This window comes from Coregonus clupeaformis, chromosome 36 (assembly GCF_020615455.1).
Source record: "Coregonus clupeaformis isolate EN_2021a chromosome 36, ASM2061545v1, whole genome shotgun sequence".
Lineage (NCBI taxonomy): Eukaryota > Metazoa > Chordata > Actinopteri > Salmoniformes > Salmonidae > Coregonus > Coregonus clupeaformis.
The window spans coordinates 34,098,181-34,112,191 of record NC_059227.1 but is presented as its reverse complement, the minus strand read 5'-3'; the positions used below and the strand labels follow the sequence as shown (position 1 = coordinate 34,112,191).

The 14,011-nt window shown below is 45.1% G+C and overlaps 1 protein-coding gene across 1 annotated transcript in view; it reads right to left on the bottom strand.

Annotated features, from left to right (window-relative positions):
* The window catches only part of LOC121552737 (T-cell activation Rho GTPase-activating protein-like), a 48,798-nt gene that overhangs the window by 15,640 nt on the left and 19,147 nt on the right, over window positions 1-14,011 (bottom strand). Inside the window, exon 3 of the mRNA XM_041865761.2 lies at window positions 6,014-6,184. Within this exon, the coding sequence (XP_041721695.1) occupies window positions 6,014-6,184 (171 nt within the window). The remainder of the gene's footprint in view (window positions 1-6,013; window positions 6,185-14,011) is intronic.

Sequence of the window (14,011 nt, the reverse complement as noted above, 5' to 3'; positions counted from 1 at the left end):
CTTCTTATTTCTCATGTTTTTTAAATTCTAGTATTACATTCTTATTGATTATTGCATTGTTGGTTTTTGAGTTTGCAAGAAAGGCATTTCACTGTACTTGTGCATGTGACATTAAAACTTGAAACTTGAAAAAGCAACTCCAGTGTATATTTTGCTTTGTGTTTTAGGTTACTGTCCTGCTGAAAGGTGAATTTGTCTCGCAGTGTCTGTTGGAAAGCAGACTGAGCCAGGTTTTCCTCTAGGATTTTGCCTGTGCTTAGCTCTATTCCATTTATTTGTATCCTAAAAAATACCTCTTAGTTCTTGCCGATGACAAGCATCCAATAGAATGATGCAGCCACCACCATGCTTGAAAATATGAAGAGTGGTACTCAGTGATGTGTTGTGTTGGATTTGCCCCAAACATAACTCTTTGTATTCAGGACATAAAGTTCATTTCTTAGACAATTATTTTGCAGTTTTACTTTAGTGCCTTATTGCAAACAGGATGCATGTTTTGGAATATTTTTTATCCTGTACTGGCTTCTTTTTTTAAACCCTCCTGCTACGCTGTTACACTAACTTCACCTTTCATACTCCCTTACTGTAAAACCTCCGGCTATACTGTTACACCTACTTTACCTTATAGACTCCATTACTGTAAACCCTCCTGCTACGCTGTTACACTAACTTCACCTTTCATACTCCCTTACTGTAAAACCTCCGGCTATACTGTTACACCTACTTTACCTTATAGACTCCATTACTGTAAACCCTCCTGTTACGCTGTTACACTAACTTCACCTTTCATACTCCCTTACTGTAAACCCTCCTGCTACGCTGTTACACTAACTTCACCTTTCAGACTCCATTACTGTAAACCCTCCTGCTACACTGTTACACTAACTGCCCCTTTCAGACTCCATTACTGTAAACCCTCCTGCTACACTGTTACACTAACTGCCCCTTTCAGACTCCATTACTGTAAACCCTCCTGCTACACTGTTACACTAACTTCACCTTTCAGACTCCATTACTGTAAACCCTCCTGCTACACTGTTACACTAACTTCACCTTACAGACTCCATTACTGTAAACCCTCCTGCTACATTGTTACACTAACTGCCCCTTTCAGACTCCATTACTGTAAACCCTCCTGCTACATTGTTACACTAACTTCACCTTACAGACTCCGATACTATCAACCCTCCATAAAGTTGATTTCTTTGCCACATTTTTTGCAGTTTTACTTTAGTGCCTTATTGCAAACAGGATGCATGTTTTTGAATATTTTTATTCTGTACTGGCTTCTTCTTTTCACTTTGTCATTTAGGTTAGTATTGTCGAGTAACTACAATGTTGTTGATCCATCCTCAGTTTTCTCCTATCACAGCCATTAAACTCTTAACTGTTTTAAAGTCACCATTGACCTCAGTGAAATCCCTGAGCGGTTTCCTTCCTATCCAGCAACTGAGTTAGAAAGGACGCCTATATCTTTGTAGTGACTGGATGTATTGATACACCATCCAAAGCGTAATGAATAACTTCACCATGCTCAAAAGGAAATTCAATGTCTTATTATAATTTTTTTAAAATGTAATCTACCAATAGGTGCCCTTCATTGCGAGGCATTGGAAAACCTCCCTGGTCTTTGTGATTGAATCTGTGTTTGAAATTCACTGCTCGACTGAGGGCCCTTACAGATAATTGTATGCGTGGGGTAAAGAGATGAGGTAGTCATTCAAAAATCATGTTAAACACTATTATCGCACACAGAGTGAGTCCGTGCAACTTATTATGTGACTTGTTGAGCAAATGTATACTCCTGAACTTATTTAGGCTTGCCATAACAAAGGGGTTGAATACTTACTGACTGAAGACATTTCAGCTTTTTATTTATATTTAACTAGTAACAATTTCTAAAAACACAATTCCACTTTGACATTATGGGGTATTGTGTGTAGATCAGTGACACAAAGTCTCAATTTAATCAATTTTAAATTCAGGCTGTAAGAAAATGTCAAGTGGTGTGAATACTTTCTGAAGGCACTGTATTCAGAAGAAGAGATCTGCATTAGTCACAAATGTATTTAGCTCCTCGTGGTGCCTCTGCTGAAAAAGAGGGTAGCAAAGTACAGTAGAGTGAAATGAAAACCTGCCTTCACTCAATGGACCAGAGCGTTTGACTGAACACCCACTTGAGACCTGAAGAATGCGTCCATTGTCTTCGTTGAAACAGAGATCATTCTGAATATTTTATCTTGGTTAGCATCAAGTTTTACATTAACTGAATTTAAATTTGGATTACACTAATCTACTTTCATACTGTATTGTTTAATCTACGAGCTTACTACTGTCAATATCTTATAATAAGAAAACAAAAAACTCTGACCTAAATGTGCACTTTCTATTTTTTTTTACAAATGTAGTGGGCTAAAACCTCAGAGCTAGAGATTACAAACATTATCTTAGATATTTATATCACATTGAAAAAGGAGAAGAAAGATGATAAAGAGAAAATGAAAGTTCCTCCAGTCACCCATTTCCTGTTTGGGCTAACATCACTCTTAGAGGAAATCACCCTGCTTTCTGCTTTGGATTTAGATGACCAACGATGACTTTACTGTTTACTATAATAGAGAAGCTGTTAGGAAAGAGAATTCCCCGGACTCCCCGACCATATACCCTCCTGCTATACTGTTACACTAACTTCACCTTTCAGACTCCATTACTGTAAACCCTCCTGCTACGCTGTTACACTGACTTCGCTAATACAGGCCTACAGATCTACAGGTCTATAGGTCTATAGGTTTATAGGTCTACAGGTTTATAGGTTTATAGGTTTATAGGTTTATAGGTCTATAGGTTTATAGGTCTATAGGTTTATAGGTTTATAGGTTTATAGGTTTATAGGTCTATAGGTTTATAGGTCTATAGGTTTATAGGTTTATAGGTCTACAGATCTACAGGTCTACAGGTCTACAGGTCTACAGGTCTACAGATCTATAGGTTTATAGGTCTACAGGTCTACAGGTCTATAGGTTTATAGGTCTACAGGTCTACAGGTCTATAGGTTTATAGGTCTACAGGTCTACAGGTCTACAGGTTTATAGGTCTACAGGTCTATAGGTCTATAGGTTTATAGGTCTACAGGTCTATAGGTCTATAGGTCTACAGGCCAACAGGTCTACAGGTCTACAGGTCTACAGGTTTATAGGTCTACAGGTCTACAGGTCTACAGATCTACAGGTCTATAGGTTTATAGGTCTACAGGTCTATAGGTCTATAGGTCTACAGGTCTACAGGTCTATAGGTTTATAGGTCTACAGGTCTATATGTCTACAGGCCAACAGGTCTACAGGTCTACAGGTCTACAGGTTTATAGGTCTACAGGTCTACAGGTCTACAGATCTACAGGTCTATAGGTCTATAGGTTTATAGGTCTACAGGTTTATAGGTTTATAGGTTTATAGGTTTATAGGTCTACATATCTACAGGTCTACAGGTCTACAGATCTACAGGTCTACAGGTCTACAGGTCTACAGATCTATAGGTTTATAGGTCTACAGGTCTACAGGTCTATAGGTTTATAGGTCTACAGGTCTACAGGTCTATAGGTTTATAGGTCTACAGGTCTACAGGTCTACAGGTTTATAGGTCTACAGGTCTATAGGTCTATAGGTTTATAGGTCTACAGGTCTATAGGTCTATAGGTCTACAGGCCAACAGGTCTACAGGTCTACAGGTCTACAGGTTTATAGGTCTACAGGTCTACAGATCTACAGGTCTATAGGTTTATAGGTCTACAGGTCTACAGGTCTATAGGTCTATAGGTCTACAGGTCTACAGGTCTACAGGTCTATAGGTTTATAGGTCTACAGGTCTATAGGTCTACAGGCCAACAGGTCTACAGGTCTACAGGTCTACAGGTTTATAGGTCTACAGGTCTACAGGTCTACAGATCTACAGGTCTATAGGTGTATAGGTCTACAGGTCTATAGGTCAATAGGTCTACAGGTCTACAGGTCTATAGGTTTATAGGTCTACAGGTCTATAGGTCTATAGGTCTACAGGCCAACAGGTCTACAGGTCTATAGGTCTACAGGCCAACAGGTCTACAGGTCTACAGGTCTATAGGTCTACAGGCCAACAGGTCTACAGGTCTATAGGTCTATAGGTCTACAGGCCAACAGGTCTACAGGTCTATAGGTCTACAGGCCAACAGGTCTACAGGTCTACAGGTTTATAGGTCTACAGGTCTACAGGTCTACAGGTCTACAGGTCTTCTCATGCGAGTGTGTATTTCTATAATGACAGTGTTGTTGGGCAGTTAAATCAGTTCCGTTCTCTGAAGACAAAACTTTAAAGAGAAAACTAAAATAATCAGACAATCTATAGTATGTGGTGTGTCTGGGTCCTTCTGTGGACTGTATGTGTATGTATTACTGTGTGTCTGGGTCCTTCTGTGTAGGTGTGTCTGGGTACATCTGTGTCGGTGTGTCTGGGTCCATCTGTGTAGGTGTGTCTGGGTACATCTGTGTCGGTGTGTCTGGGTCCATCTGTGTAGGTGTGTCTGGGTCCATCTGTGTCGGTGTGTCTGGGTCATTCTGTGTAGGTGTGTCTGGGTACATCTGTGTCGGTGTGTCTGGGTCATTCTGTGTAGGTGTGTCTGGGTACATCTGTGTCAGTGTGTCTGGGTCCATCTGTGTAGGTGTGTCTGGGTCCATCTGTGTCGGTGTGTCTGGGTCCTTCTGTGTAGGTGTGTCTGGGTCCTTCTGTGTCGGTGTGTCTGGGTCCATCTGTGTCGGTGTGTCTGGGTCCATCTGTGTCGGTGTGTCTGGGTCCATCTGTGTCGGTGTGTCTGGGTCCATCTGTGTCTGTGTGTCTGGGTCCTTCTGTGTCGGTGTGTGTGGGGGTCCATCTGTGTCGGTGTGTCTGGGTCCATCTGTGTCGGTGTGTGGGGCTCCTTCTGTGTTGGTGTGTCTGGGTCCATCTGTGTCGGTGTGTCTGGGTCATTCTGTGTAGGTGTGTCTGGGTACATCTGTGTCGGTGTGTCTGGGTCCATCTGTGTAGGTGTGTCTGGGTCCATCTGTGTCGGTGTGTCTGGGTCCTTCTGTGTAGGTGTGTCTGGGTCCTTCTGTGTCGGTGTGTCTGGGTCCATCTGTGTCGGTGTGTCTGGGTCCATCTGTGTCGGTGTGTCTGGGTCCATCTGTGTCGGTGTGTCTGGGTCCATCTGTGTCGGTGTGTCTGGGTCCTTCTGTGTCGGTGTGTGTGGGGGTCCATCTGTGTCGGTGTGTCTGGGTCCATCTGTGTCGGTGTGTGGGGGTCCTTCTGTGTTGGTGTGTCTGGGTCCATCTGTGTCGGTGTGTCTGGGTCCATCTGTGTCGGTGTGTCTGGTTCCATCTGTGTCGGTGTGTGGGGGTCCTTCTGTGTCGTTGTGTGTGGGGGTCCATCTGTGTCGGTGTGTGTGGGGGTCCATCTGTGTCGGTGTGTCTGCGTCCATCTGTGTCGGTGTGTGTGGGGATCCATCTGTGTCGGTGTGTGGGGGTCCTTCTGTGTCGGTGTGTCTGGGTCCATCTGTGTCGGTGTGTCTGGGTCCATCTGTGTCGGTGTGTCTGGGTCCATCTGTGTCGGTGTGTCTGGGTCCATCTGTGTCAGTGTGTGGGGGTCCTTCTGTGTCGGTGTGTGTGGGGGTCCATCTGTGTCGGTGTGTCTGGGTCCATCTGTGTCGGTGTGTGGGGGTCCATCTGTGTCGGTGTGTCTGGGTCCATCTGTGTCGGTGTGTGTGTGGGTCCTACTGTGTCGGTGTGTCTGGGTCCATCTGTGTCGGTGTGTGTGGGGGTCCATCTGTGTCGGTGTGTGTGGGTCCTTCTGTGTCGGTGTGTGTGGGTCCATCTGTGTCGGTGTGTGTGGGTCCTTCTGTGTCGGTGTGTGACCGGGTCCTTCTGTGTCGGTGTGTCTGGGTCCTTCTGTGTCGGTGTGTCTGGGTCCTTCTGTGTCGGTGTGTGTGTGCTCATCATGTTCCATATCTTACTTCAGCTTAGAGATGACAATCACGTCGCTAAAGAGGAAGAGTTGTCTCTCTCTGGTCTTCATGCCCTCTGTGATCTGAACACAGGCATCCAAGACCACCTCTGCATTCTCACTGCTGAGACCTAGGACAAAGGGGCACTGCTCCACCGACACAAAGCACGAAGTCTCCTCCCTAGGGTAGAGAGGGCAGAGAGAGTGGGGGTCAGAGCCATGGCGGAACCATGCGTGCGTGATCAGCCTTCCATCCCACTTGTACCCATTCATCAAGACACAGATCAGTCTTGGACACTTCAAATCCTTTTGTCATTCTTTCTTCATAATATTTTCAGGAAATGTCATAGTTTGTGGGTTATTACAGTAAAACCTTAATTTCAAAGTAGAAGGTCAGTCATTCCAACACTCAGGGCCTACGCTACCCTCGGATCAATGCTAGATAAGCTTTTCAAAAAAAAATCCACTTCAATCAGTGTAGATGAACGGGAGGAGACAGGTTAAAGAAGGACTTTCAAGCCTAGAGACAATTGAGACATGGATTGTGTATGTGTGCCATTCAGAGGGTGAATGGGCAAGACTAAATATTTAAGTGCCTTTGAACGGGGTATGGTAGTAGGTGCCATGTGCACTGGTTTGAGTGTGTCAAGAACTGCAACGCAGCTGGGTTTTTCACGCTCAACAGTTTCCTGTGTGTATCAAGAATGGTCCACCACCCAAAGGACATCCAGCCAACTTGACACAACTATCCCTGTGGAACGCTTTCGACACCTTGTAGAGTCCATGCCCCGTAACTCAATATTACGAAGGTGTTCCTAATGTTTAATGCACTCAGTGTATACAGGAACATGTATCAAATAGTTCTTAGTGGGCAAAACTGGTAATTATGACATCACTTCAACCAGTTTTGCTCTGTTTTGCCCATTGAGCTGTTTTGGAGGCAGCAACAAATGAAATTATCATGTATGGTTATTTTTAAAGGGAGACAGTATGAGATGAGCCCGTGTGCAGAACGCAAAGCAAATACATATTGGCTTCCAGCCAGTTGCTATGACTCTCACAAGGACATAATGTATCTATAGAAAGGAGGTGAAGTGCATTTAAGGACTCTGTGAAATGGTGTGGTTTGTGACTGTTGAATGACAGTTTTCACAAGTTTATTCTCCTATTTCATATTACACATCAGATGAAGTTAGAACTCTCTCTCTCTCTCTCTCTCTCTCTCTCTCTCTCTCTCTCTCTCTCTCTCTCTCTCTCTCTCTCTCTCTCTCTCTCTCTCTCTCTCTCTCTCTCTCTCTCTCTCTCTCTCCCTCTGACCTTTCTTCAGGACTTGTTCTTGCCTCCCACGGTTGTGAAAGAAGAAAGAGGATGTTATTTGCAATTTTCATGTTTGTAATGTTTCTCATCTTTTTTAGAGACCTAAAATATCTCCTGATTCATTACATAATGTTTCCCTGTATGAACAGAAACATTCACAGTTAATTGTGGCATTCCCATGCTTTGAGTGTCTATGAAGACAAACCTTTGCTGTTTAAGCCCTGACTTCCTTATAATGATATTCTTATATTCTTATAAACATGAAATAAATAACATTATGGACATAGTTATGAGAATTCACAGTGGAACTTATCTGTCATTTGACTATTTCCCTCTTTCAACTGTTTTGGACTGATATTCAAATCCATATCACAGAGGGACTCTCCCATGTTAACCTCTCCTCTCTGACCTACTTGGCCTACACGACTTAACTACATAACATATTTCAACATTATCAGTAGAGTATAGGCTTAAAGTAAGTGTCCAGTGTTTCCAGTTTTCAATTAAATATAAATAATTACAATATGAGTGAAATAGTTTTCCTTCCCGATTTTGTTTTAAAGAAATATATTAAAAAGCAGCTTTTTTGTGTTGAAATGATGTGGGCATACCCCAATAACAGAATGGTGTGGGCGTATACTGGTCATTGAAAATATTAATTCGAGTAGACCTCTGATTGGTCAGCTCATTCTCCTCAAGAGGATGACATCATCTTCTGAGGAAATAGCAAGCATTTTTGAAATGGTCTGTTTGAGATACAAGTTTGAGGTGGGGTTTTCGAAGAGTTTTTTCTCCAATTTATGCTTTGGACACAAATACGAGTATAGGATGAGTCAACAACATTATTTGGGTATGAGTTAACAGAATATAAACTTTTAAAAGGGAGATTTTCACTGGACAGTTACTTTAAAGATCATATGACCATCTCTAAGATGTTCTAATTCAAAGACACCCAGCCACTGTAGTGAAACTAGCACCCTTCACCCCCTCACTTTAGCTCAGTGTTCACTTCCTTGTTGTGTGTTGAACGTGTGGGAGTGAGACGGTATGACGTCTCTGATGGAAGTCACATTGTGTGGTTGGAGTGGACTCCCCCACGTCTCTGTCTGTGACTGGGTGGTCTGGGTATCAACTACTGCATGGGCTGATCAAAGACTGGAATAATGATCAGACCATAGACAGTCAAAAGTTTGGACAGACCTACTCATTCAATGGTTTTTCTTTATTTTTACTATTTTCTACATTGTAGAATAATAGTGAAGACATCAAAACTATGAAATAACACACATGGAATCATGTAGTAACCAAAAAAGTGTTAAACAAAACAAAATATATTTTATATTTCAGATTCTTCAAATAGCCACCCTTTGCCTTGATGACAGCTTTGCACACTCTTTGCATTCTCTCAACCAGCTTCATGAGGTAGTCACCTGGAATGCATTTCAATTAACAGGTGTGCCTTCTTAAAAGTTAATTTGTGGAATTTCTTTCCTTCTTAATGCATTTGAGCCAATCAGTTGTGTTGTGACAAGGTAGGGGGGGTATACAGAAGATAGCCCTATTTGGTAAAAGACCAAGTCCATATTATGGCAAGAACAGCTCAAATAAGCAAAGAGAAACAACAGTCCATCATTACTTTAAGACATGAAGGTCAGTCAATCTGGAAAATTTCAAGAACTTTGAAAGTTTCTTCAAGTGCAGTCGGAAAAACCATCAAGCGCTGTGATGAAACTGGCTCTCATGAGGTAAAAAATAAAATAAAGAAAAACCCTTGAATGAGTAGGTGTGTCCAAACTTTTTACTGGTAGTGTAGATAGACAACTCTAGTGCCCAAAAGCCTGTTTTAGCACAGCAGCGCCATTGAGGACTTTCACCATTTTGAAGTAGTTAACTGTGTGGGACTTCGTATTGGTTAAGGAATGATCACATAATTCCATCCAGGTCATAAGGAGGGATCAGCCAATGAATAAAATAATTAATATATATTTTATAGGCTTTATACCTGTTCAAACAACACACTACAGGTGGCAGTGTGCACCCTTTCAGTTTGTTTACCAACTCATAGAAGTAGTAGAAGAAGAAAATGGACTACTTCAAAGTGGAAATTGCCTTAATTAATGGCACTGGTGTACTCTCACAAACTCCATAATGGGCCAGATGTAAAGATGGGTCGACTATCTAAGTCTGTGGATCAGCCACATCATTCAACAATATAGAAAATGTCATAATTTAATCCACTGGATGAAACCATATAAATCTTCATAACACTATACGTCAAAAGATTTATAAAAAGGTTAATACGTATTTTATAAACGGATCATTTTTTGTTTATAGATAGTTTACAAAATATGTAGTAAAGACTTTAAATACATTGGTTGAATTTGTTCCTGATACAGTACCACCTGAGGCGATTACAGTATCGTTCAATGTGAGACACAATAGATGAGTTCTCACCAAGCAGGGGTCAATAGTACTGCAATAATGTGAGCCACATCAGATCAACCTTACAGGCTGCGTTTACACAGGCAGCCCAATAAGTCGAAAAAGAACAGAATTGGGCTGCCTGTGTAAACGGAGCCATGTTGACTTTTACTAGTAATCTCTTGAACCACAGGCTGGAAAATCACATTATGTTCAAGGATTAGATATTGAGGGTGACCTGATGGACAGTCAGTTATTATTGGGGTTATCTATTCGATTCTCCCCCTCTGTCCTTCTGATATTTACTGTGGTTGATTAAAACAAATAAAAACAATCAAGTAAATATCACGTTTATCATCTTTGCCACAACCCCACATTTGTTTGTCTGTTTTCTGGTTTAAATTTCCATCCCCCCTCTATATGTCCTCAGTGTCACCCTGAGCTTGATGGGCTGATGAGGGAGTTTTGAGTGGGTTCAGACAATGGTTGCCAGAACTTGTGGAAAATCCCCCTACATGACACCTGTGTCCACAGTTACCATAGAGAGTGGGCATTGCAGCCCCCTTTACAGCTACTGAGGTGTCATTGTGAGTCATAGTGACACCATTCAACATGTGTTCAGAGCAGGTTGATCTCTGTTTATTTTTATGTCATGTACTGAATGTAGGCTGTGAAATGTGAACAGTTGTAAATGAGCAATTCTTGTGTAAATGACATGTCCCATTGAATTATGCTTTGTGCTTGTTTGCTTGTGAATAAATAATTTGACGGTATTGAATATTGAATAAGCAATGAGTTTTTTCACACGTCAACAGTGGCGACCCGTCATTCAGGGCAGGTGGGGCAGAGCGGAAAATACGGAGCGTAGGGGTTGGTAATGTTCTATAGTTGCTCCGTGATTGGCTCAGTGTTCTGTCACTCATTGCGACACTAGAGCTTGAAAATTCAAGCCCCTTGGGTGCTGCCATAGAGTTACATTAGAAGTGCCCATCCAAGAAGGCTCAAGGTCATTGGCCACAGATAAAATGACGGCAAATCAAGTTATATCTACGGTAGCTTTGATTGGCCTGATCATGTCAACATCATACTGTCACGTCTCCTCCCGTTGCTCCCCTCCAGCGCTCTGATTCGCCGGTCTACTGAGCCACCGGTCTGAGCGCACCACCTCGGCAAACACAGGAATGGAAATCCAACGCACCCTAATCACCTCCAGCGCACCTCATCATCTCATCACCACCACTATATAGCCCTGGAATGTTCGTTCATTGTTGTGTGTAATTGTTACCGTCGTGTCGTTTACTCACTCTTTGTTATTCTCTTTCTCATTGTTAAGTAAACCTTTACCTTGTTAATTCTTGCGTCTGCGTTCTGCACTTTGTATACTCAGTACTCGTCACAGAAATACACACAACTCACGAAAATGGATGCAGCAGGAGTTTCCCAGCGCCTTGACCAGCACCAGCAGCAGCTTGCCCAGTTGAACGCCGCCATGCAGGAAGTGCTCCAAACTCTGCATAATCTGCCCAGCGCTCCGGTTCCACCTCAGGGAGCGGCGAGTGCCCCCAATCCACCTGTTCCCGTGCCATCACCCACTTCTGAGGGACCCCTCGCCCTACTGCAGCGCTATGATGGTAAAACTACTAAATGTAGAGGCTTCCTGCTACAGGTTTCACTTTATCTGGCCCGTCAACCTGGGGCATATCCATCTGACCAAGCCAGGATGGCCCTGGTGATTTTGCTACTTAAAGGAAAGGATTGGGCCACGGCAGTCTGGGAAGGAGGTGAGGCCGTGGTGCTTCCCTACTCCACCTTCCTCGCTCGGTTCAGGGCGGTGTTTGATCATCCCACAGAGGGAAAGGACGGGGGTGAGTGTCTCCTGCAGCTACAACAGGGAGAGGGGCCCGCGTCCGTGTACACTCTGAACTTTCGCATGGTGGCGGCGTCTTCCGGCTGGAATGAGAGTGCTCTGCGCATGGCCTTCAGGAGAGGCTTATGGGAGGACATCAAGACGGAACTCGCATGTCGGGACGACGAGATGGACCTTGATACCCTCATTGCCATTTCCATCCGTCTTGACAACATGTTGAGAGACAGACGGCGTTCCCAACACCTCTCGGAGCCTCGACGCTCACCCCATCTGAGCTATGGAAGCCGCCCTGCCTCATATCCTCACCCATGGAGGTGGGCAGCACCCCCTACACCACCACGGACCACAGATCTCCTGGCGGCTCCCAATCTAGGCGGTATGACTCCCGTAGCAGCTCCGGGAGTGTTACGTCATCTCCTATCACAAAACCATTGTTTTTAGTTCCCATAACGGTGACTGGTTATTCCTTCTCTAACATTTCCACTGCAATGATAGATTCCGGATCAGCGGTGAACCTTATAGATAGGGAGCTGGTCTCTGAATTGGGGATGCCCACCGTGCCACTGCCTTCTCCGCTACACGTCACCTCGCTGGACAATAAACCACTTGGATCAGGCATCATTACTCACGTCACTCTCCTCATCACCATCACCATTCCCACACTAACGGAGCACCACGAGGAGCTGTCATTCCACATCGTCACGTCACTCCCTCAACGGATCATCTTGGGATTGCCCTGGCTCAGACTACATAACCCCACCATCAATTGGATCACCAAGAGGATCACAGCCTGGTCCACCTCATGCCGGAAGACCTGCCTGCCGTTGGTTTGTTCCACGTCAATGGAGAGTCCGGAGTCCGCCCTCCAGCCCAACATTCCACGTGAGTACGCAGATCTCGCTGATGTTTCTCTTCATCAAAGGCTACTTGTCTCCTCACAGGCCCTGGAACTGCGCCATTGACCTGCTGGAGGGACAACACCCCATGAAGAGTCGCATTTACCCCCTTTCCATGGCGGAGACTGAGGCAATGGAGAAGTATGTGGCGGAGACCCTGAAACAGGGGTTCATCAGACGCGCTACCTCTACTGCCTCCGCCAGCTTCTTCTTCGTGGCGAAAAAAGACGGAGGACTGACTGACTACAGGGGGCTGAAAGCAGTCACCACCAAGTACAGGTACCCCCTTCCTCTGGTTCCGTCGGCCATCGAGCAGCTATGAGGGGCCCGGTACTTTGCCAAGTTGGACCTGAGGAGTGCCTACAACCTGATCCGATTCAGGGAAGGAGACGAGTGGAAGACGGCATTCAGCACTACCTCAGGCCACTATGAATGCTGCGTCATGCCCTACGGCCTAGCCAGCGCACCTTCTGTGTTCCAGTCTTTCGTCAATGACGTGTTCCGAGACATGCTGAGTAGACAGGTGGTGGTGTACATCGACGATATCCTGAGCTACTCGGCTACGTTCGAGGAGCACGTCAGGGACGTCAGAGCTGTCCTACTCCGCCTCCGGGAACACAGCCTGTTGGTGAAGGGGGAGAAATGCGAATTCCACCAACAGGCCATCTCCTTCCTGGGATACAGGATCAGTCCTCAGGGGGTGTTCATGGAAAGAGCGAAGACGGACGTCTTCAGGTCATGGCCAGTGTCCACCACCATCAAGGGCCTACAGAGCTTCCTGGGCTTCGCCAATTTCTACCAGCGTTTCATCAGGTCCTTCAGTTCCATAGCCGCCCCGCTCACCTCTCTCCTTAAGGGTGGACCTCAGAAGCTGGCCTGGAACCCTGAGGCTGACGCTGCCTTCAAGAGGCTGAAGGAGAGGATCACCACAGCACCCATCCTAAAACACCCAGATCCATCTTGTCCTTTCATCCTGGAGGTGGATGCATCGGAGGAGGGCGTGGGTGCGGTCCTCTCCCAGCACGGTAAGCCAGAGAAAATGTATCCCTGTGCCTTTTTCTCTAAAAAGCTTACCCCGCAGAGAGGAACTATGGAGTTGGAGACAGGGAGCTGTTGGCGGTGGTCCTCGCTCTGGAGGAATGGAGACACTGGCTGGAGGGCGCAGTCCATCCATTCCGGATTCTTTCTCACCACCGGAATTTGGAGCACATACGGGCAGCAAAACGGATGAACTCTCGTCAAGCCAGGTGGGCCCAATTTCTTACTCTCTTTCAATTCATTCTGTCCTACCGCCCAGGATCCCAGAATGTGAAAGCCGACGCACTCTTCAGGATGCACCATACCGGAGAGAGGAAGGATCTGGGGGTCCAATCCTGCCCCCGTCTCTCATCGTTGCACCTGTCGTTTGGGATGTGGACGAAGACATCCACCTGGCGGCTCAGGAGGACCCAGCGCCTGCCAACACCCCTCCGGGGCGCGTGTATGTACCCACCAGTGTCCGTGACCG